Source organism: Melanotaenia boesemani, chromosome 17 (genome assembly GCF_017639745.1).
Source record: "Melanotaenia boesemani isolate fMelBoe1 chromosome 17, fMelBoe1.pri, whole genome shotgun sequence".
Classification (NCBI taxonomy): Eukaryota; Metazoa; Chordata; class Actinopteri; order Atheriniformes; family Melanotaeniidae; genus Melanotaenia; species Melanotaenia boesemani.
In genome coordinates this window covers 5,657,226-5,682,991 of record NC_055698.1, presented here as the reverse complement: position 1 = coordinate 5,682,991, position 25,766 = coordinate 5,657,226, and the positions used below count along the sequence as shown (strand labels likewise).

At 37.8% G+C, this 25,766-nt stretch overlaps 1 protein-coding gene across 1 annotated transcript in view; it reads right to left on the bottom strand.

The window, feature by feature from the left end:
- Positions 1 to 3,758: 3,758 nt before the first annotated feature.
- kcnk9 (potassium channel, subfamily K, member 9) overlaps positions 3,759 to 25,766 on the bottom strand; it is a 51,806-nt gene continuing 29,798 nt past the window's right edge. The window contains exon 2 of the mRNA XM_042012418.1: positions 3,759 to 4,944. Coding sequence (XP_041868352.1) covers positions 4,061 to 4,944 — 884 coding nt within the window. The 3' untranslated portion in view covers positions 3,759 to 4,060. The remainder of the gene's footprint in view (positions 4,945 to 25,766) is intronic.

The window sequence follows — 25,766 nt, the reverse complement described above, 5'->3', positions numbered from 1 at the left end:
CTGTTGGACTTCATGGTAAATTGAGGTTGTGGCTCCTCCATAGTTTACCAGTCACCACTGCAGGTACAATTTTGTTTTCCCAGTCCAAACTATGAAAAAAATACCCAAGTTGTTATAAACTGGAATTATATTTTGGGCTACCATGACATAGTATAAAAACATAAGATCATAAGATAAATTTACTGAATATCATTTAAAATAAAGTGATTCCATCTGCTTCTACACTGGGTGTGTAGACTGCTGTAGAAGGTAGAAGACTGTATGTTGAGTTTCATGATGTATTTTGAGCTTGTTTAACAGGACTTTTATCTCACTGTCCATGTGTTTACCACATCTCCTCCATTGTTAGCCCCCCCCCGAAAAAAGCCACCTAGCATAGGTTTTCAAAATCACAGATGGACCTGCAGCCATCATATTTAAATGTGCCCACTTCACTAGAAACACTGTTTCTTCAAGGCACATATGCTAATGTGTAAAAATACATATGCATTTCAGCCATGAAAAGGCCTTTTTATTCCAAAGGTTGTTATAAACATATTGTACAGGATATCTAAGATAAGCCAGTATAGTTCCGATAATGAAACAATGCCTTTAGGGCTTATCTGGGACTGCACACCAGGTTATATTTGTCACAACTGAGTGGGATTCGTGGCATTTCACCATTTGCACAAAACAGAGTGCCATTCAACTTGTGCAGCGTGCTCATCGAACCAGGAAATTAATGAATGCCTGTTAAACAATAGGCTGCAAAGAATACTGTAGATAACACTTTGACTTAAAAGTTGATTTCCAGATGGTCACTTCCCTAAAACCAAACTAGTTTTTCCAGAACAAATTATTATTTTTTAAAGATAAAACTTGCATTTTCAAGTAACTATTAAAAGACACTTTCCTTATACCCCAAGTCCTTATTAGTATATAGTTTGAAAGAGTTTTGGAAATCATTGTTTTTATCATTTCATTCATTTAGGTGGTAAAAGTTTTGGTAACTGTTACCAGGTAAATGTGGATCTAATTGTATAGTTTAATTGATGAGCTTTGAACAAACAGGACTGTGTTCCATATTGGAGCAAACCAAGAAAAAGGTGTTTCATTCAAACCTGAGGACATTATTGTACATTAAGTTTGAATGGAAAATCAAAAAAAAAAAAAAGGTAGGTACACAATTCCTGGACTTTGGCAAATGGAACAGCTAATATTGTAAATCATTCTGAACTGTTTGCCATTAAGAAACTTATTTATAATGACATTATTTCCCCCTTCAACATATTAAGTTCATGCACTTTCATCTCTTTCAAACATAAAAGAACTACCCATGTCCCTTATCTTCTTCTGATATTTTACTGAAACTAACAGGATCATCCTGATGTTATTAACTTTTCCTTATCTGTAATCTTCAGCCATCCCCTCATATTAACTCACACACAACTTTAGCTTGTTTCAGTGTTGACGTGTTTATCACGTTTCCCTAAAGGCTCTAAAGAGCATCCAGACGTTTAGCTGTCAGCTCGTATCTGCATGCTTCCCCTTCGCTGCCAACAGCTCTGCTGTTAGCACAGTGTGGTTAGATATGAGCAGGTTTCAGCAGAAGACTTCAGGTCACTTCCTCCAGAGGGAGGTTGTGTGATTAAAGCTTAAACTGCTTTTAAACACATTTGGAGAGATGTAATTGCACTTTGGTATGAAAAGAGTTTGATCTCCCTTCAAAGACTTTACAGCATGACACCCTGATCTCCTTTGCATTAACTTGAGTGAGTTTATTTTCCATGAACATGTATATTCACATCCCTTCAGCCGTGCTCTTTGACCTCAATTAGCTGGTGCTGGCCAAAATTTTGCAATTACATTTCAGTTTACATCATAGATTTATTAAAACTCTGCTGATGTCAGTGATGTCATCCGCGTTAAGTTTCCTTGAACTTCAAACTTAACATTTTAAACAAAAACCTTCAGCAAGATTTCTGCATTTAGATTTCCATCAGTACATTTAGCTCTCATTTTAAAGTCAAGACAGGGATGAGAACAGCAAATTTTGAAAAGTACTTTCTTAAATTTAGCAAAAATCATGATCTTTTTAACAAAAGATTGTATGTGTAATGAATAATGTGTTACATGTGACCCAGACCAGCCATTTAAAATACCTGCTTTTCCACTAGGTTTTGCTGGTAAGTGATTTCTGTTTATTGCAGCCATGTGTGCCATAGCTGATGCTACTTTTCATTTGAAATCATGATCTCGTAATTATATTACTATTATAGAAAAAAAAAGCCTGTCTCTAGCTCTACAAAACAGCACCAGCACCTGGGTCCAACTGGACTCACAGCAGTCTGACTACCACTTAATGATGACGTCCCCTCCTGTTTGAATTCTTTCTTGTGTTGTTCTTACTCTCAGATGTAAGTCGCTTTGGAGAAAAGCGTCTGCTAAATGACTGTAGGATTTGCATCTGAAGTCAGAACTCGTTGCCAGGAAGGACGTCACACGTGAGCGGAACATATTCCAGTTGTAAATTGAATTACCAGTAAAATTCACTGCTTTGCAAATTGCCTGCAAGACCAGCCACTGCTAGCAAAACAAGCTAGGATTAGCTATCAAAACAAAGCACTACATTCTCTTGTGCACATATAAACACAGTTAGCAATATGTTCACTGAAGGAGGCTTAATACTATGTGTGCAACTGATTTAACTAAAAGCCGACAGATATGTAAAAAGTTTGAGTCTGAGCTCAGGTTTAGTGAGCTTTTTGAATGCATAAATTAGACTTAAAAGGCTTTCTAAGTGACTTTTGTTAGTACACTGTCCTCTACTGACACAATGCAGCTTAGCTAGCTAAGCTAGGTTAGCTTAGAACCATGTCTAGTGTGTCTCTGCAATCATGTTTACTTTAAAAAGTTAACTTAAAATTAAAACTAAAATCTGCTTTGATCCTGAGTTCAATTTCCCTTAGGGGAATTATAGACATACTTTTAATTCAATTTAATTTCAAACTAAGTTACTGTTGGTTTAATTAAAGACACTTTAGCCTTCTAGAAATTGAAGGACTCAGTTGTTTCTCATAACTAATCTAGAGTAGAGACTAAAATTCAACCAATATTCACCTCTTTATTAACTGTTTCTATCCCCCCCCAAAGTTTACTAAAAGTAAATCATGGATGTTTGCTGCAGCATCAGCTGCACTGCAGTTTGTTCATTTTCCTGTCACCAGATTTATCCTTTGACAGCTGAATATCTCTTTAAAGAAAACATGTACACTTTATTTAAATTCCAATCCAATTTGAAAGAATATACAATAAACCTATTGTAATGGTTTGTAATGAAAAATCTTTTGTAATTGGGTAGCGTAGTGTAGTGTATGCTTGAATTAAGCATAAAATGAAAGCTTTTGCAACCAAACTGGATCCTTCTTAATGAGCAGGAATTACCAATAACATCAGAATGATCCTTTGAATCAAAGACAAATAGAAACTTATACATCTGCTATAAAAAACAGAGTAAACAAAATCACAAAACCATGGCATACTAGTAAATGACATCTAATTCACATGCTAATATTGGCAGCAACATTTTGGCTTATGTGAGGTGAAACCTTTGAAATTAATGATTGCTTATAGAAAACAATACCTGATGCTTTAAGTCATTTTAAACTCTCTGCAGTGAGGCAATGGAATAATATCTAATAATAAATGCTTCTTCAAGTTCAGGTGAAACGAGCATACCCTCTTTTAAAAATAGCATATCTTCCAGTGTGCATCATTTAGTATGAAACCAAAGTTAATATATCAATTTTGTAGTGTAAATCTGTAATAAGGAAGTTTTGTAGTACGTAGTTTTTTAATGGAGCAATCCCTTGAAAAAATAGACATCCATGCTTCATGCTTTGCATCTCATTGTGTCCTTGCTTGCTGTTCTCTAAATGTTCATCATGGGTTCCCAGAAATACTTATATTACAACCAAACTGCGAAAAAAACAAGTGCTAAAATAAAATCTAGTGAGGAGCAGCATTGAAACTGTTTGACCTTGTATATAAAACATGAAAACTCATTTGTCCTGTGAATGTTTTAGATTGATTTCCTTCTCCTCATGAGCTGGTGATTGTCTGTGAAGCTGTGAAGGCCTGGAGACACCGAGCTGATGGGCGAAGGAAAGAAGCTGTTTTTTAAGGTGCTGGGTGAGATCTCCTCGATCCTGTAGGAAACCGAATGAAAGTACTGATTGGGGTTTAACTGTGAGCTGAACGAGTTCTGATGGGAGAAGGCACAGCCCAGGCCTCCGATCCCTGCAACGGAGCTGCCGTAGTCGTGCGAGTGATAGTGCATGCAGGAGCACACCGACTGGAGGTCAGTCACCTCTGGCCTGTAGGGCTCCCGCCGCCGTCGACCTCGCTGCAGCGATTCATCCTGGATGTGGATAATCATGCTGTTCCGATTGCCAGCGAGTGAGGCTCGTTCCTCTGCATCCCGCCGCTCATCTTCGCTGTTCATAGTCAGGAAGCGGAGCACCACCAGGTTGAGGAAGGCCCCGATAACCGTCAAGCCCACCAGGATATACATGAAGCTAAATGCCACATACAGGGGCTTCTTCTGGAGGGCTCGGTTATTTTGTAGGGCCACAAAGTCCCCAAAGCCTATAGTTGTTAATGTGATGAAGCAGTAATAGTAAGACTGGAAGAAGCTCCACTCCTCACAATGGGAGAAGGCAGCTGCCCCGATACACAGCGTGCCAATGCAAGAGAAAAACCCCACGGTCACCATGTTCTCCATGGACACGTCAGTTATGCTCATGCCGCAGCACTTCTTGATGCGTTTCAGGAGGTACTTGACGAAAGTGTTCATCCTCTCACCCAGACTCTGGAACATGACGAGAGTCAAAGGAATTCCCAGGACGGCATAAAACATGCAGAAGGCCTTTCCTGCATCAGTTCCTGGTGCTGCATGGCCATAGCCTGAGAAGAGAAGACAGACAGCAAAAATCAGTTATGCAGAAAGATTTCCCTGAAGTGCTTGTGAAGCGCCAGCTGCCGCTAGCACTACAGTAACTGCTGCTTAAAAAAAAGCCCAAGATCAGCTTTTGTTTACAAACATGACCAAGCAAGAAATCTCACTAAGAGTCTGCGACTGCTGCCAAAAGAGGTATTGAATAGGTGCATGCCACAGAAATGTGCCTGCTCATTAATCTTATTTGGTCTCAAAGATTATGGCAGGAGGGGCTTCCAATTAGTCAGAAGTTTCCGGTGAGGTAAAGGAGTTTGGAGGAGGGATTGGAGTTATGTGGGAGCCAGTGAAGCTTTTAGCTTAATTGGACTTTATCTTTAGACTACAAGCTGCTGACTCACACAAAAAAAAACATACTTTTAAAAATCAACCTGTAACAATCAACCTGTCCTAACAATAGGATCCAAACTATGAACCAAGATTCATTTTTTAAATGTTGTGTGAATGTCCTTATGTGCATTGCATTATATTTTCTAAAGTTACTTAAGATTTTTAAACATGAATGAAGCTGACTGCTCCAGAGCATGCAGGGGCTTAAAACGGAGAGTCATATTGATTATCTCTCCTCTCAAACAGGCCATAGCTACAAGTATTAAAAGCCAAATCATAGCCAAGAAACACCCACCATCAGTTTGCAAAGCATCAATTCAGAAACTGCCCTCCAAAGGAGACATCATATATTTGGTGTAAAAAAAAAAAAAAAATTACTCATTTATTCATATGGCCTGAATAAGTTGTGTTTTTCACTCTCAAATATTGATTCTGTCTTTTCCCATTTGGCTTTCCGCCCACTCAAGCATGTATTTTAGTTATGCCCTTAAAAGAAAAAAAAAAGACCTGGGTTGAGGAGCACTGGGAAAAGAACACATGTATTTGCATGTGCACTACATGAATCTGAAGCTTCATTAGTGGAATTAATCGGTAATGTAAACACTTGCATAGTTAAGTTTTAAATTCAGATTAGATTTAAATGGTCTGAATTTTTTGCATGTTTGTTGACATGCATACAGTATGTTATCAGACATTACAGTATTTGTTAAACAAATCCACTATATTGGTAAGAGGCACCTGAATAAGCCAATAAAATAAAAATGTAATACGTGACCCTCAATTTTCCTGAGTAAAGGGATCCATTATTACATATTATTAAGCCTGTTTACATGTACACCAATAATGTGATAATTATCTGATTTCTGGAGTTATCAAATTATTCAAGTGACCATATAAGCAACATAATGTAATGCTTTGTCAGGCAATTTAACAGTAGTTACGTGATTATGAGAAATGAGATTGGCACACCTCGATTTTTCCCCAGTAATCTGATGTCTTCTTGCATCAGATTTCTTTCTCGTGCAATGTATACAATGGTTTTTCGAATATTGAAATTCTGTAGTCCATGAAAAGTTTACGCGCAGATCAGATTATTGGAATTATTTAATAACTCAAAATGTGTTTCTTTTGAACAACACTCTGATGTTGTTTGAATTTCCACACAAGAACTTTGAACCTTAACCTGGTTCATAAATTGCCTGTTTTTGGAGTTAGAAAGTGATTGCTGTTTTGCTGTATGACCAACTTTCAGACAGATGTTCTAACATTTACTGGTGCAATTTGATAAAAGAAGAATTTATGTTCCGTCAATGTCCTGGCCCAGATGTGGCTAAAAGGAGCCCAAATCATGATACTTCCACCACCACATTTTATGAATTGAAAAGGGTTATTATGGAGCAATGTACTTTTTATTGACAGAATTTACAAACTATTGTCCTTGAGTTGATGTTTGTTGGTTGACCACTCATGTGGCAGTCAATAAAAGTCTTGAATCCATTTAAATACAAGCTGTGGGACTGGATTGGTAAGGACCAACTTTTTTTTCTTTTTCCTTCAGCCTTACGAGAATCTATTCATCCATACATTGTATATGTCTACTTATTTCATTGCATGGTCATAGTCAGACTGGAGACTGACAGACTATCTCAGGAGTCATTGGACTAGAAATATGGTACAGCCTGGGCAATTCATCCATACAGTCCATTACAGACCTAACACAAAAACCAATGATGCCATGACACTCCCATTCCTTGGATCAATTTAGAATCATGAGATATCCTAATCATTTATTTTGGATGATTGGTGGTAGTCAGAATACCCAAAGAAAACAAACTATGGCAAGAAAAGAATATGTAACTTCAAAGAGAAAGGTCCTAGTCAGAATTTAAACTGGGATTTTCCACAAGCTGTCATGACTTTGAACACTGCACTTTGAAATGCCTTAGACATGCATTTTACTGTTTTAGTTATTTTTACTGCTATTTATTTATACAGCGTTTTATACAGTGTTTTTTTTTATTATTAATTTAGTGTTTTTATTGTTCTTAGTATTATGCGTTTTAGGATGTGTCTATGTGTTGTATTCTTAGGCTTGTGGTCGTTTGTTGTTTTGTCTGTTAAATGTGACAATGCACTTTGAGTTCCTTGCTGTTTTTTTCCAACATGGTTTCCTTCTGCAAATGGCAAATAAACTAAACTTGAAACTTGAAACTACTTCTAACCACCGTGCTACAATGCATCCCAAGTCAAGAAATTGATTCTTTACATACAACAGGAATCTCACTCACATCCATTTGTCATTACATCAACTAATAATGTTCATATACTTTTACCATTTACAGATACTTCATATCATATTATAACCATCATTCATTGAGTCAGTAGTTTCTTATTTTTTGCGGTAGTAAACCCTTAATATCTTGTACGTGCAGGTTCTCATCGTACCATGTCACCTATTTGACAATGTTTTAGCTTGTTTTACCATAAGTGGATTTGGTTTAGGTATTCAATACAAAGACTTTGATCAATTAAACCAAAATAGTGCTAATATGTGGATGGACAAAGTCAAAAACGTTAAGAACCCTGGTTGCATATTAAACATCAATGCTGTTTTTCTTCTTTTTTTTTTAGCAAAGAAGTTCACATTAATAGTTCACTTTTTCTTTTTTTTTTCTTTTTTTTTTTGCATAGGTAGCTTGAAGCAGTGCCAGACCTTTCTATGATACAATCAAAACAGAAAAACCAACATGAGAATTAGTTTGCTCTACAGCCTTCTCCAGGAAAAAGACAATTACAATTACAGATCATATCTTAGCCTGAGCTTTGGTATTGCTTGTTTACTACTAAGAGAATAAATGAAAATGGCAGAAAAATCAAACCCTTATCTCCATGACAGAACAAGTTGATAGTAATCTTGCTCATGCTGTTTGCACTGAACTTGATTTGACTCAAAATGAACAATGCAAAATGTTAATGACAGTCCTTAAACCTGAATTCCTTGTCTCGATTTCCCATAGATCATTATTTAGGGATCCAAGCCTCCGGGAGCAGCACACAGCAGTTTCCAGCACTCCAGCGTGCTGGAATCCTAATGTATTACACACACACAGGCAGGTCTCACACACAGTCTTGCCCACAATATGTTCATCAAAGCATCAGTGTACAAGATTTTTTTTCAATTTTGCCATAAACCGCAAATTACACGTAATAATTTTAGCAGAAATCAATCTGAGGCTCATCCAAAAAGCCACAGCATTTGGAACGGTGGGTATCATTTGTGAATATTTTCTAGTAATTTTGATAAACTTTGTATTTTTCATGAATATTTATTTACATTCAAAATGGCATTTTTTGAAATCAAGTTTCTTTCTTACGAAGTCATACCTGGGATGAGGGCCGCATGGGGCGATGGCGGTCAGAGACAGCCGGGGGAAGCGAGTGCTTCGGGGGCTTAGACCCGGTTATAACTGCTTGCAGTTCTAGTTTTATTTGTGTTTCTTTGGAACAACTTCTCTTTTTGGTACTGCACAGTGTTTTTACCAAGCTAGACAAGTACTGCAACAGCTTGGTTGTGTTTGTTTCTGTCTTCAATAGAGTGCAAAAAATCAGTTTTCCTTCAAATTCTGCAATGAGGCATATTTTATTAACAACTGTATTTTAACAGATTCCTTTGCTTTTTCATACTTCTGCTTTTGTTTTAGTTTTTTTGTTTGTTTTGGCTGTTTTTTTTTTGTTTGTTTGTTTTTTTTTTTTTTCAAAATACAAAAAAAAAAAAGAAAAAAAAAACCCACAGTGGACAAAAAATTTGAAACTGCTGAAACTGGACCCATGTACCCATTAAGGTGAAAACTGCAGTACGGAACTAAAGTAATGTTTTATCATGATTAATAATTTTTTGCCCTGGATATTTCGTAGATTGGTTCCTTGTAGTTTCCACTGGGTACGAAATCTCCTGCAAACATCAACGCTGTGTGACACTGGACCATCTTTTGAAAAAAAAAAAAAAATGATACCATCCCACAAATCTTTATGGCTACAGCTTTCAAAGCAGTGCTTGATTATATTCAACCAATTCATGTTTTTTTCTTTCCATTCTTAGACCCACACTGCAGTCAAGAGCAGGGATCGCCAACTCAGGACCCATTAGGCCAGTGTCCTGCAGGTTTTAGATGCAACGCACCTGATTCAAATTAAATGGATTGACAATAGTTTGTTAAGTTCTGCACAAGCCTCTTAATAACCCATTCATTTGAATAAGGTGTGATTTAGCAGAATTGGTGACCCCTGACAATTGACAATTTGCAGCTGGATAGTATATTCCAGGATATAAATGCCTGGAAAACCTCTGTAGATCACATAAAGCACAAGCTATCCATCACAATTTACACCACCGTTACACACTACCGTTCCTGATAAATTGTTGACAATATTAGCGATAGCACCAGAGATCTAGCGACATTTTAAATGTTATATCATGTAGATTTAAAGATGCTGATCTTTAAGTTTGCAGGAAATGTTTCAAATGGCTGCTGAAAACAGATAAAATCATTTCATTCCTTTAATCAGTTGAATTTTGCACACTATTTAGTTATGCAAGGCAGAAAATAATTTATCTTCAAGCTGAGGTTTTACATATTGGGACATTATACCAAAAATAAAAATAAAAATCATCTGATCCTTACCACATCTTAATATTAAAATCTAAGTATTCTCCATGATTCAACAGCTTGTAGAACTACTTTCAGCTGACTCTTGCATCATTTGAGGGGGAATTTTAGCCACATTTATAAATATTGTTTCAATTTCTCAAGGTTTGCAGACTTGTGTCTTTGCAGCCTTGATTCAGTCATCGTGTATAGATGTGCGGCTGTGTTTGGGATGATTGTCCTGCTCTATGAACCAGTTTCAGACAAGTTTTAGCTGTCAGACAAATAGCCACACATTTGACTTTGGAATGTTGGGCAATCAGAGGAGTTCATGATTAAGTTGTCTGGAAGGTGTTTGATGGAAAAATCTTGTAAATTGAATCTAGTCATTTAATGATTGTGACCAGAACTGTTTTCACAGGACAGTTATCTTTTGTGGCCCTGGGAGTGAAAACAATAGTAAAACACACCTTATTGCCATCTCCTGTCAACGTGAACCTCACTCCAGGGGTTCGGTACCAGTGGAAGAAAGACAACTTTCCCAGTGGGGATGGGGTATGTAAAGAAGTGTCCTGAGTTAGGAGCTAGTTTCAACATTGTCGGCTAGCCTGTGTTCAACTTGTCTGCTGGCAGTGTTGTGAACTCCAGCAATTGCAGTAAACAGCTGTGTCTCCTCCCCGATCTGAGTGTCTGTCGTTCATTGAGAATTTTTCTAACAGTGTTCAATTTATGTCTGTAAAATGTTAGTCCTCATCCGTCCACTGCAGTGCTTGACTGTTAGTGTGCGATCTTCGTGCTGATGTAATGCCCAATTTTAAAAGTTGGTAAGAATTAGATTATTTTGCTTTTTTTTCTTTATGTTTTGAGACATTAAACTTTAGAATTTTGATAAAGTAGCATGCCTGCACAGAGAATCATTAACAGAAATGTCCAACCTTATAGGAAGAGTTAAACCTACAAATATCTGCTGCTAATGCAACACAAACAGACTATTTATAGATTTTATAGAAATCAGATAAATATGCTGCGCTCTGGTACTAGAGGCTCAGTGGTAGCTGCAAATATCACTGAAATCCCTCTTACACATTTCCACAGATTTTCTTCTAATTTATGCATTAAAAAAGTATCTTAAGAAAAAAGTAAATATAATTATAAAAAATATTTGTGGTAAAACTTGCTTTAGGCTTTTTGAAAGGCAGACATAATCACATGTACAAACAAATTTGTATAATGAGCCGTCTGTCTTCTTCCCATTTTTCTCCAAATTAGCAAATTAATTGATATAGATGCTTATTGCCTGAATTATTTTCCAGGAGAGTAATTAGAACATAATGAATTACTGTGGCAGCTGTAAAGAGATGAGAGCTGTCACTTGATTGGTGCTACGACTCAACTCTGTGGACAAATTATCGCTGATTTAGTCAGCAAATCTTCCCGTGTCAAGTTTCCCTATTCAAAAACATTACACTAAGAAATTCTGGATATTTGAGCCTCGTCTCAGCAGGCCTAGAGTGTACGGCAACGACTCAGATACAGTGAGAAGCATCACTTCCACATGCAGGCATCTTTAAAACTGGACAGGGGATTCCTCAAGCCTGGTAAACACATAAGGATTTTTTAAATCTGATGAGATTTCTTATCTGTCCGAGACTTGACACGTGCAGATAAAAAGTCAGGCATTTAACAGTTTTGATTGTACTGTGTGTGGTGTGCTCCGATGATGTCATCACAGAATAACACACACAATCCTGTCCTGCAACCAATCTAGAATCTAGTCCTCCAAGCCAGAAGTCACACGTAAACAAACATGATATAATAAAAACGAAGAAGAAACATAGCAGCAACTAGAAAAACGAAGAAAAACAACCATGGCAACAACTGGAAAACACAACACCCAGCATGGAAGAGGACAAGATGGGGGAATGATGGTGGTCTTGTGACTACTATTAACAGAAAAAGACAGAACTGAAAAAACAACAGACTGGAGACTTCATGAACACGGACTTTATGTCCTTCCTTGCTCCCCTGTCAGCTCGCTCTCTGATTGGCTACATTCCGTTCCATGTCACCATCTACACAGTCACAACTCAGGAGTCGCTGGTTTTCCACACACACATGAAGTTTTTTGGTCGTAAATATTGAACATGTCCAATAATTCCGATTGTCGGCCACGACCCGTTTCAGAGCCAGTTGTCGGAACGAAGTCGCTCCTAACACACCTCAGACCAAATGATATGTTACAAATGGCATTAAATCTTATAAGACTTAAGATAATCGGGTTTTTGCCATCCTTGCTCGGAAAAATCGGGACAAAAACAGCCCGATAATCTTTATGTGTACCAGCTTTAGTTGTCTGTCATTGTGAAGTCCTAAGTCTTTATCTGTATGTGATAAGACACACGAAGTCATAAAAACACTACAGTACATTACAAGGAGAAAAAAAAGGTCTCACCTTGTCAGTCTGACCTTTCATGCGCCAACTTTTGACCTTACGTTTCCAGACCAGATAATACCAGATAATTACAGCGGCTGTTTGGGGACTCAGACAGATGACCGGCAGAGTCATCAACGGTGACATTTATGGAATCGAACAATGTCCACTTGGGTGCTGTCTGTTATCAATCTAACAGACTTAAAAATATAGCATGTTCACAAAGCTTCTGTTTATTTTTCTTTATCTAGGGAGACAAAAACCATCTACTAAAGAAATTCTGGTGCATTTTAACAATATCTTCAAGAAAAATCATTTTCATTGTCACCAAAAAATATAGTCTTTTTTAATTTAATTTGTCTTTCTTTGATGTTATTGATGGGATGCGTTTGTGCCACAGCGCTGAACTGTGTCATCTGTTTGCCTTGTTATTAATGCCTCTATTATCTGCTGTTGTCTTGGGAACAGACATATTTGCACCTCCACACAGAGCCCTGCCACACACAGGTGTGTGCACAGGCGAATGCTAGTGTTTGTGTGCCACAGCACAAAGAGAATTACACTCATTAATGAATGATAATAGCACAAGAAAGGTCCGGTCACTTAAGACACATTTTGAAAATGGAGGGTCATGTTCTGCGGGAATCTCGAAGGGTGTGTGTGTGTGTGTGTGTGTGGTGGGGGGGGCTTCTACAAACAGACTGCAGCAGTCTGTAAAACGCTGCTTGTAAAACACACCAGTCTTATCAGCTAGAAACACAAAGTATGTCTGTGAAAGAAATGAGCTCACACCTTATTACTTGTGGAAATTTTACTTATATTTGACTTATATGCCCAAATAAAAATCTGATGTAAGTGGGTTCACAGAAGTTTTTGAGACTTTAACTCCTAAGCAGCTCCTGGAAAAGTTTTCATTTTATATCATTGTAGGCACAAATTTAGTGCAACAGCTTCTCCCACAGATATTCCACTGTGACCAAGTTTAGCTTTTCAGTGCAGATTTGTTGAGTCATTCTTCATATATTTGAAAAACCATAGTAGGAAGTGGGATAACATGGTGACTCAAAGATGGTCCCTGACAAAAATGCTTACACAGCCCATAAATGTTGACTTATGAGCTTTCTGGTGGTACTGTAAGAAGTTAAGGAGCATTGCAAGTATTTCCTCTAATGTTTTGAACTGGTTTCATTGTGAGTTCATATCTGCTTTGAGATATCATTGTGATATCCTGAAGCCCTGGGAGTCGGTGAGGTGTCCTGATAGGAGGTGCATTTCTCAAGTTGTCTGTTGGTGGGGATGGGGAAGTGAAGCCTCATGAAGATTTGATGTTTTCTTCTTAAATGTGCTGGGAAAAGTGTGAAGCTTCAGGGCTTCAGTTAAACTACCAATGGTGACATCTGAGGGAAGTCAAAGCAAATTAACAGCAATTTGCTGTTTTTAAATAATGTCAGCAATAACAGTTAAAAAAAAGGCTATGACCAATGTCCTGGTTATAGAAGAATGTTGTTGTTAATCTATTCTGGCAAAAGAATTTGTAAATAAAGATTTGTTTTATGAAAAAAGTTACAACTGTGTTGGCTAGGTTGTGTATGGTATTTATTAAAGGATTGCTTGTGCACAAGCAAAAGTAACAAGGGACAAACAAGTTTTATTCTAACATATTATTTATATGTGTGTGTGTGTATATCACATTTACATGCGTGTCATTTCTTTAATCCGGTTAAAATTCTGATCAGACCTACACTGTTAACATGACCCTGAAAACGTTATTCCAATCATGACGTGTTTTCATGCATCAAATGTTTAAACAGAATAAATGTTTTTGATATGCGTAGGATAACCTTTTTGGAAACAGCAGTAGAAGAAACAAAGATTTCCGTTGTAAAGAAAGAAGTACGAGATGACGTTGCGTTGACCTACAGCTGATGTAAGAGGCATGTTCAGTACGATAATTTCTACCTGAATTTCAGAATCTTCTGATTATGTTTATATAAAGCATTTTTATTCCTGTCAGTCTTTTCATTGGAAAACTTGTCCATGTAAGCATACTGACGCTTCTCATATTCGATTTCGAACCACCCAGACATATTGTGGATGGCTGTGAATCAGCTGAGGTAGCAGTGACATATGAAGCTTTGAAGGTCATGGGTAGCATGACATTTGCAGATATACCAGCTCCAACCCTTTGATGCGAAGCAGTGTCCTTCAGGAAAGTTGACAAACTTCAAAGCTTTAATATCATCTGCTCATCTCTTATTAGGGTGCTCTGCCAGTTCCTAACACACCTTTGAATTAGTAGAGATAACTTAAATTAACTTTAAGACAAACCTTTTAGCGAATCCTACCTTCTGAAACTAAAACCTTCTACTTCTAAACCACAGCCATGTTTGTTGTCCTGGGAATCCAGGGGCAGGGTTGCTGAGCTGGATGATGTGGGAGCACTACCAGGCTGAAGCTGCCAGAGTAAATGGAGTTCAAGTTCAGGTTGATCAAACTATTGTTCCCTTCATGAAACCAGTCTTATTCACCTTTGCTATGTTTCCTTCTGTTTACAGGAAGGTTGAAGCATCACAGTTACAGTAGTGAGCTGTGCCACGTGATATCAGTACACTGTGGTATCTGGCAAAATGCTGTCAGTAACAGATATTTTAAGTCATGTGACCTGTAAGATGGAACCTCTTTGGATCTAACTTGTTTGTCTAGTACATCCCAGAGATGCTTGAATAGATCAAGATCTGATGGAGAACTGATTTTCTGTCCATGATGCCAAGATGTTCTGGCCCAAATGCAGCAAAATAAGCCCAAACCATAATACATCCACCTCAAACTTGCTGTGTTTCTTTATTCCTGTGGCAGGATAGGACACATTGTCCTGCTGAAAGAGGTCGTGAACATTAGAGAATATATCTCCATGAAGGGCTGAATTTTACCTGCAACGTTTTTTCACACGTGACTTTCAGCTGTGAATGATGCACGTGCTCTAGGCAATGTGTAGAAAGTAGCTCTAGATCCTTTTTTCATTGCAGTTGTATGTGGTCTTTGTATTTGATGTTTTCTGTTCCCACCGCAGCTGATAAAAGCTGATATTTTTTAAGATTCTGTGTATATGGAATTTACTAATTGAATGAAATGCGTTTTGTTTTGTGGGCTGCTCATCTTTTGCAGTTTTATTGGTCTAGTCTTGAATGAAATAAAGCACAAAACATTTGATTGATCCCCGAGCGATAATCATTCCCAGAAGTTTATCTTTATTTTGTGTGAAGTCATTTGAATTTTTGGTTTTTCAATTAAATTTGGGGGATTTTTATTGGTTGGTTTACAGTTATGAGAATTGTCTGCCTGATGAAGGTATTGTGTTGAGATCAGATGGTTTTAGTAATTCGGAACAGTGAGTAGGAGTCCTTTTTGCTTACTTTGAGGGAAATTTGTGCTTTCAAAGTTTCATAAATGTGTCCTCTTTATTGAACTGTTTTCCCTTTAAAATATAACCTGGAGCTTTATATTAAAAAATTACAGCTCTATTTGCAATTGGATTGCAAGCATAAAATAAAACATACATGTGAAAGAGTTTATAATATTAGTACAGTTAAATAATACAAGTGATAAATGAAAATAGACCCATTGTTCAAATCATTTCATTCTTTATATACTCACTTAACTAACATTCTCATATCACACACTGAAGCAGCAGCATAATGGAAAGCTCCAAATGTGCCTAATTTAATTTCTACATTTGCAATTTGCATCATCCATAATTCATAACCCTATCAACGTAGTTCCTCATTAGCACCACACACAGACTGAACGTTACTCAAGTGTTGAGCAGTTGCTTAAACTGACGCCTTTGCTTGTTTGATCCGCAGGTTAATCTGCCTGTCAGGGGCCCCGGTGGCAAAAACTGCCACAGGTCAAGGCATTTTAATGAAGGTTTGTTAGAACAGGCAGTACAGAGGTGAAAACACCTTGTCTGACTGAGTCTCAATCCCATCAACAAGGGTTTCATGTGTCTGGAAAAGGGAAAAAAAAACAAAAACAAAACACATGTTTACCTACAGGGAACTGTTTGCTACCATTGCTTCTTTAAACACTAAATCTATTCTTTGCTATGGTACAATGACGGTCTTTAAGCTGCTAGTTATTTTAACTCCTCTGTTAAAGGAAAAATGTCAAAGGCACAAGTGTATTCTGACAATAAGACAATTCCAACATCAGAGCTGCCTGCCAGCATTGTAGAAAGATCACATTTACATTTTAAGTGTTTTACCTATTGCTTTTATTCATACACTCGTGATAAGTGACTGGCATAGCAGGATTCCACAGAATAACTTAAAACATGCAGGCAAAAAAGCTTCATTCAGGTTTGCATATGTCTTATGTTTCATACAGGAATGTTTGTTTGACTCCTGGTAGAAAACAGCAGATTTCCTGTTTTCCTGCTTGTTATGAGTGAAAGTATTTTCCAGAATCAAAAGTTTATTAGGACCAAACGAAAGCTATGAAATCATAACTTGCAGAATGATGCAAAAAGGCCAATTATTGCCTGACTGCTCTGATGCAACAAGACTTCTGCTGAAGGTCCATTTAACTACATTTTGAAACCAATATTATGTTATTGCAGACATACATATATGTTTAACCCCTTAACACCTGGTGTTGCAAATTTGCATCAAATCACTTCTGGCTTTTGTTTATTTTATTTTGTTTATTTTATTTCTCTATATCTAGTTATCGGTGTTGGGAATAAGGCGTTACAAAGTAACGCGTTACAGTACCGATATTACTTTTTTGGGTAACAAAGTAAAGTAGTGCGTTACACTTAAAATTTTGGTAATGAAATTACTGGACTACAGTAACGTGTTTTTCTGCGTTACTCGAGCCGTGTTTATGTGTAAAGTTCTGAGTGGTACACGCATGCTGCCTGTGTGTGTACTTGCCTGGACACGTTGCCATAGAGATCGATTTGCATGACGTAGCTGATTGTGCGCCAGCTAAGGAGAAAAATGGAGCTGAAGTCGAAGATACGGGCTTTTGGTTAGTGGCGATATTCGCATTATTTTCAGTTCAGTCCCGTTTAAGTCCAAAATTGTGGAGAAAGATCCTGCTCGCCGGTCAGTGGAAGTAGTCCTTCAGCAGCCGACCCGCCTAAACAAGCAGCCGACCCGCCTACAGAAGCTAAGCTTTTTTCAACATTTCCTGGAGCGCAGCAGCCGGTAAGACAAAAGCTAGTTGCAGGGTTCACTGTAGGAGACATGCTCCCCCTGTCGACTACTGAATTGCCCACGTTTAGAAAAATACTGGATAAAATGATTATGAGACAAGTGTGTCCATTTCTTCCCACAGACAGGGATGTTGTTCTTCTGGTTTCAAAGCCATTTCTTTTCAAATTTACAGTAACAACACTACGCAGACAGGCAGTAAGATTCAGCTATGACGTTTGACCATGTCCACGCGGTGAATTAAGAAATGGTAAAGTGATAAGTAGTGAAGCTACTTTTCAAATGCAGTAACAAGTCATTTCATTACAATTTACAGAAGTAAAGAGTAAGTAGTACCTAATTACTTTAGAGTAACTACCCCAACACTGTTAATTATTCTATTTATTTGTGTATTTGCTTTTATTCACTATTATTCATGTATTTATTTCTATATTATTTATTTATATCCAGTATTTATTCATTTATTTATTTATTTATAAGAGCTCAATGATAACGATGATTGTAATTTAATTCATCCAGGTTGTAGATAAAACCTGAACTGTTGCTTTTTCCCTTCAGATCCTGCAATTTGGATCAGTTTACCTCACAGCTGATCTGTTTGAAAAACTAGCTTGCTAGCTTGTTTTGCTCCTGTTAATGACCATTTAAATAAAGAAATTAAAGCACAACTGAACTAGTAAGCTAGCAGTTTATATGTGTTGTGCTAGCTACCATTTGTGCCACACTCACCATTCCGTATTTCTTCTGAAACAGTTCTGATATAATATCAAGGTCACTATGTTAGCAGGCATGGAGCTACCAGCAATGACAAATGAAAAAGGAGAATATCTTGATGTCAGTTCTTTTTTTTTTTTTTTTTTTTTTTTGTCTAGTGAGCAGAAAGTGTAAAACCTGCTGGATTTATAAATTTAAGTGGAACCTTGCAAAGTCAGCTTTTAGTAAGGACGGTCCTGCTTCGAATTTGTAGCCCTTGAATCATCTCTTTAGGTGAGGCAAGATAAACATGATATAAAAAGGGTGTGTGAGCAAGAGGCTGAGCAGCCTAAACAATAAAGCCAGTAATCCCAAAGGATGCATGTCGAAGTTAAATGCTGAAGCTCCCCAGAGAATTTGAGATTCCCTAAATCTCAAGGTAGCCTATGTAAGTCCAATTTTCTGTCCTAAATATAATTCTGTCACTGAGCACATCAGCGGAGCTCTTCTGTATTCCATGAATTGTTATACTGTCATTTTTGTTAAGTAGTCTCCTCCTATAAGTGTTTTTCCTGATAAATTTGAGCAGGAATGCAGTATGTTCTTCAAGAAGCCCAGCAAACCCCCCTGAAGCCATTTGGAACAGAAGCCAACAAACACACATAGCTAACATATGGGATACACCACATGTGCAAATTGAGATATGCTACTGCCAAGTTTGGTAATGAGGGAGAGGCTGAAGAAGCTGGTATGACAGAGGGAGGATTGTTGGATGGAATTAAGCAACTAGCAGGTGAACATACTGGGAAATTTAGCAGCTAATGAGCCACATGCTTATCTCAGGAGTTGGCTGAGATCAAAATAAAGTCAGCTTGCAGGTTGGAATTTTTTTACCAAATATATCTATATCTATCTATATATATATCTATATATATATATATATATGTGTGTGTGTATATATAATATATATACATATATATATACAGAAAATGTTCCCATGTAAAAATCACTGCTTGAGGTAAAATAGTTCATGAACAAGGTGCAAGGTGCTCCATCATGCTGGAAAACGCAACATTTGTCACCCTGCTGTTCTTAGACAGTTGGGAGAAGTTGTCTGAGGATTATCTGGTATCATTCTTTATTCATGGCTGTGTTCTTTGGCAGAATTGTGAGCCCACTCCCTTGGCTGAAAACCCCTCACATGATTGGTCTCAGGATGCTTTCCTGTTGGCATGACAGTGGATTGATGGTAGCGCTCACCTTGTCTTCTCCAAACAAGCATTCCAAACATTCGGAAAGGGGATTCATCAGTTCTCCAGCCTTGTCCTCATCAACACTCACACCTGTGTCAATTGTATGTGTGTGTGTGTGTGTGTGTGTGTGTGTGGGGGGGGGGGGGGGGGGGGGGGGGGGTCTAAGAGGGACTGACTGAATTTGCAGGACTGAATCCCTTCAATTAGAAAATTTATCATTTTAAACAAAAAGGTGTGTATTTAGTTTTACATATAATTCTAAAAATGTTATTGTTCAGTTTGCAGCCCTGATTCATTGTTACTGAAATAAACGACCACACCTGATTCCAGGTTAGAGCTTACAAAGTGAACAACTTATTTTTAGCTCATTAATGATAAAGGGTTAGTTTAATTCCTTTATTATGATAATTACAAGTTTTTACATCTTTGATGCCATTTATAAAGTAGGTATTATTTCTGTGTCATTCCCACTTTTATGTCAGCCTGCTGCCAGCGGAGCTACCACCAGAGACAATTATATCAGTACTTACTTGTAATTACCTGCTTATTTCATTGTTGTTATAAGCCCACTACACAACTATTAGCATCTTATTAGCTAAGACGTAAACTGCTACAATTATACTTCTCTTACATTATTATGTTGGTTGTTTTCTATGTACTTTAATGAATCAACTCACTGTTGACTAGAGAGCTTTTGGGAATATTTCAAAGCTAAAATAAATGCCTTAAGTAGAGTTTTAAATTGAGAGATGAAGTGTTGTGTTAAGAACTTTAGTGATGTTGGGTTTCTTTCCTTTACTAAATGACATATATCATGCTCCATATTTCCTATAAAATATACAGTAACATATTAGCCAACAGTATCTGTCCGAGGTCAGACAGAACCTGCACAGCTGGGTGATTTCACTATTACATTATAACACCTTGCTCAGACCGATAATTACCCACAACTGCTGCTTGTTTTTACCTAGATCCACAGAGCAGGAATCTTCACTTATTGCTCAGACTCAGTGATATGCAGCTGTTCTGACTGAAATATTGATTGTTCTTTCTTTCTTTTGTTATGTTAGGTTTTTCTCTGGTGAGTGACCCATTGGCTCAGCAGAGGTCTGCGCTCTGAGTGCTTCTAGTTACTGATTTCTTTCTTCCTTGGCACACAGAGTTCATAGTGACAGGTTGAGCAAATAACAGATAGTAGCAGAAACACAGACTTAGTTCAGAGCAAATCACATGCAGAGATTAAAAAAGAGGCAAAAGAAAAGCACATTAGCTTACATCCAGACATCATCAGGGCTCCTCACACAGACCCACGAAACCTGAAGCTGCCTCAGCTGTGACAGTCTGACTGAACCCGAAATTAAGGAATATCTCTATATATTCCCTCTCTTCCTGAAGTTGCAACCAGAATCTTCCAGCGATAACAAATCCACCACTACAATTAAAATAGAGAAACAATAAAACCCTTAAATGTCCTCCATGTAATCGACTTTTGAGGGGTCAAAATCTACGTAGGCTGCTAGCAGAGACTGATGGACTTTTACACAAAATGAAGGTTTTTTTTACAAATTCTACTTGGGTTCAAAACTGTGCCCACTTTTTCTATCAAAGAACGTTAAGTCTGTTGATGTTTTTGTCAAATAACTTATATCAGTATGGATATTATATTATGGCTATTATATATTAATATCATTGTTAGATAAGTTTTATCTTTATCTGGGAAAAACAAGGATTTTAACAAGGATTTTTTTATCTTCAGATGTCAAAAAATATGTATTCGTCTTCCTCAAGATATGCTATGTTTAGTACTTTTAGAAAAGTATAAAAAAGAAAGAGGATTTTATATGTCAGAGTTTAGTAAAGCCATTTCCAGGAAGCAGAATAACACACTTTTTGTGCTTCAAGTGCTCCCGAAGCTCCCAAATTATGTGTCTCTTACTAATTATGACATATATGTCCCCCCAGGGTTACCATAGTATTCACGCTGTGGCCCATTTTTGTGAAATTTGTAGTTGTTTTTGTTTGTTTTGTTTTGTTTTTGGTTGTTGTTGTTTTATGTAGGGAACAATAAAGCAGCAGAAATGCTGTTGAATGATGTACTTTCCTTGACATGGAGTTAACACCCACGTGAATTCTTCTGACAATCAAACTGGTAAAGCTCCTGCGTTTATAGAGTTGCTCAGACTGATGTTGATCAGTTAATCCAGTGGATAGGTCGGACTTACTTTCCCATACAAGCTTCTGCATTCAGGCTCAGTTTTGTTAAATAAATAATGTCAGTTTAACAGAATCATTTTAAGACATGGTCCTAATTAAAAATATACCAAGAAGATAGTTGCTGCAGGAAAGATTGTCTGAAATTCATCAGACAGAAGTGTTTCAATATAGTCTTGCATTTCCAGTTAGGGAGATGATTGTTCCCTCTGTGAAGTCTACATCCACTTGAACTTGAAAAAGTTTTGATAGTAACTGCAGCATAGACTGATTTATTTCTGATACTTTGCAACCAAACTCCTAAATCTTGAGATTGGTTGCAATAACAGAGTATCTAAGATAAATCAGAGTAAACCACGCTGTCTGTCTCATATGCATTCACACACACACACGCATACTTTTACAGACCCAGAGGCCATCCCTTCCCTTGAAAACTACTAATCAACAATGAGTCATCCAGCAGCTTATCAGGTAGTCTTTGTAGCACTGCTGTTCAGTCTTTTGTTTTTCACTTCATCTCCCAGCACAGCTCTGCCTGGGAATAGCTTCAATGATAAAACACCCTGGAGGAGATAAGTATTAACAAAGGTGACTCATGTTTCTGCAACCTTCAAGGCAAATCAAAATTGAGTATTTCATTTGAAAGGATGTTTCACTAATTTCTTCCTGTTTAACTCCATCAGCTGTCTGTGAAGTTCCTCCTCTGATGATTGCCTTGTTCCCTGCCAGCAATCTCACACTTAGGATGAGGAGCAGCAACAATGATAAACACAAACTCACAGAAGTGAAAGTATTTATTTTTAGTAGTATTACTCAGACCAAATTTGTATCTTTTTCCCCAAATCATGGATTTGGGGATGAAACTATTTAACATGAGGGAGCTGGTGCGATCAACTACTGTCAGCCTGAAGTTGTTTTCTCACTTTATGTGCAAAGTTCTCATAAAAATAAAATGAAGTAATATTGTGTCAAACAAACAAAAAACACTCTGCTGTCCTGCAAAGTTTGCAATCAATATTTTTTTTCTCTTAATAATAAATATGGTGCTGCGAGGTGGTGCGCTGGTTAGCGCCATCACCTCGCAGCAGGAAGGTTCCTGGTTCAGGCCTCTGCTGGGGTCTTTCTGTGTGGAGGTTGCATGTGTTTTCCAAGTACTTTGGCTTCCTGCTAGAGTTCAAAAACATTCACTGATGATTCTAAATTTGACCCGTGAGATCTTTGTGTAGATCCTGTGATGGACTGATGGCCTGTCTAGGGTGTATGTTGGATGGGCTCCAGCCATCCCTTGTGGAACTGGCCCAGTGTGAACTCTCTGTATTTGGTATATTTGGTGCATAGGTGCAGTGCTTAAAGTAATACTAGACAAGTTTCCAACTATAAAGGTACAGTGAGTCAGAATTACTGACACCTTGTGGTAAAGATGAGCAGAGAAATTAACTTAAATTCCAAGAACAGGTTTGAATGTACAGTGGCCAAAGTCTTTCCACACGTTTTCATCTGTGAGTGGATCCAGTGGCCTCAGGTGCAGCAACGCCTGAACTACATGCAAATACTTCAGCATTACTTCCGTGTACATGTGTACTGTCTTCATCTATTTGCCTTTTAAGGCCATGCTTATGCCATCAAAACTAAACAAAGCTGGCACTGCAATTTTGAAGCTCAGAGGTTCTCACTTCACACACTATGGCAGCTTCCATGTATGTGCACAAGTAGAGATAAATGTTTCATTCAATAACAACATAACTGTTATTTTAGTAAGTAATAACATACCAACAAAAACAGTTTTTAGTGATATATACCATTTTTCTGTCAATGACCTTTAATTTTGTTACATGCTGCACTTTTAAAACTCTGTTTCTGACTCATTTTGGAACCAATCCTGCCCTGCAGCGATTTTGAATGCGCATCAAGGCTGATTCCGCAAAAAAAAAAAAAAAAAGAAAAAAAAGAGGGGAGTATTGGAAGAAGAGAAAAAAAGAAAGACAAATTTGCAGAGCAAGAGATGAGACAACATCAAACTGACTTTTACTGGCTGGAAAGAGCTCAGAAAAGACAGGATGCAAGGTGGATGCATTTGTTAAGGGGCATGAAAGTCTGAAAATCTGCCAAAGTTTTACTACTTTAATGGGCACAGGCTCAAAATGGATATTTTATTTAGGGTCCACCTTGGTTAATCACATGGTTGAACCCAGGTGAGCTTCTAATGTGGGTCCTAACTGGATCAGTAATGGAAAAATTTGTTTAAAAATTGATAGGGTAGCACATGTTGGGGCCATCCTGACTCCAGTGAAACTGGGAGGCCTTAAAGAGTTAATACATCATTAACAGAATTTTGAATCAGATGTATTAGAGCAAGGAAACATCTAAGGCCTGCAGGATAGTGGCCCTTGAGGACCGGAACTGCACTTACCATTAGGGCAGTACAGAACAGTCACATATCAGGCTATGTTTTCAAGCCTCTTCATATAGTCCTCCACTTATGTTTCTGGGTAAACGTTTAGCATCATAAAAGGCAGGTAAAAAGAACAGAAAAACAGCAGCATCTGTGATGGGATGTGGGGGTATCAGTGCCCCCTGGATGTGTGACTTGCATATGTATAAAAGTACTGTTGATTCAGGGGCATATGTCTGAATTTTATAAAAGGTAGCATCTTTAGGGTTATGTCTTCCCATCTCCCAACTAATTTCATTCATCAAACTGTCTGGTAAATAAAGATTCAAGCAAGTTTGTGTTCAAACTTCCAGTTCTTATGGAAATGATATTTGTAAATCAAGAATTTTAGATTACAAGAAAAGATAGAAAATATCATTGCACCATCTAATGCTCTGTGTAAATCCAGCCTCTTCTATTGTTTTATGTTATTTTTAGCTCTGTTTAGTGTTGATGGCTGTCATTACTTCAGAACATAATCTTCTTGTGCCTCCCATGAAATGTCAATTAAACATCTGCAGAGAGCATTACTGTGAATGCGTTCAGCAGCAGCCGGAGCCCACTGTGATCATCACAGTCCCCCCAGAGCAGAATCATTACAATTTCTCCAGACATTTAAAGTCGTGTCGCAGCTACATCCTGCAGCCGGCTTCTGGCAGAGCTCTGAGTTGTCCCAGGTGTCGCTCCACATCCCCCTGTCAGGCGTCTCATAATGAAGTTCACTGCCCGGCATCGGGAAACAGGGCTACTGAGTGCTGCTAAGCAACAGGCGCCCGTGCTGTGCTCACTTAAACCTCCTCCCCAGAGAAACTGGCACCACTTGGCCTGCTGTGGCCCTGCTGCCTCACTGCCCACAGACTTGTAACATGGATGTGTTTTCGCATAGACAGAAGGTCACCTCAAATTGATGTCTCCAGGATTTTTTATTTTCTTTTGTCTTTTGTTTTGCTTTTTGTAAAAAGGAGACATGATGTTCGTCCCAGTAGGTTTGTGATTATGTTGAACTGCAGAAGCCAGACAAACTTCACTAACGATCAGTCGGTCGCCTCTTGTCTCCATATTACAGTTTGTCTCTCATGTGGCTGAAACACAGTGCTCCATGCTGCTTTCCAGCTTTTCCTGTTTTTCCACCTTTATTTCTGTTTGAAGATTTTATGTTTGATTCCCAAAAACTTTCTGAGAATTTATTCTGTTTATCATGATTGTGCACAATTAAAATATCAAATACCATGATGTACTATAGTCAGATAAACAAAGGAGTTCAGATTGGTCCTGGATTTATTCTGTGAAATAATAAGGGGGCCAAGCTTTCAGATTTTTACATGAAATCAGCTACAGAAGCCTGAAGGAGTCAGTTGGCCGTAACATGAAGAGACTCTGTGCTGATGTTCACACTCAGCATCAGTTTAGGATAATCAATAATTATTCAGATTTAAATAAAAATAAAAAGAAAGTACACACAGTGGTCACTGCAGTGGACAGCAATTCAAACTGCATAAAAACATCCTCTTTCAATTCCGGTGCCCAAAATGTTTTTTGTTGTTGTTTGTTTGTTTGTTTGT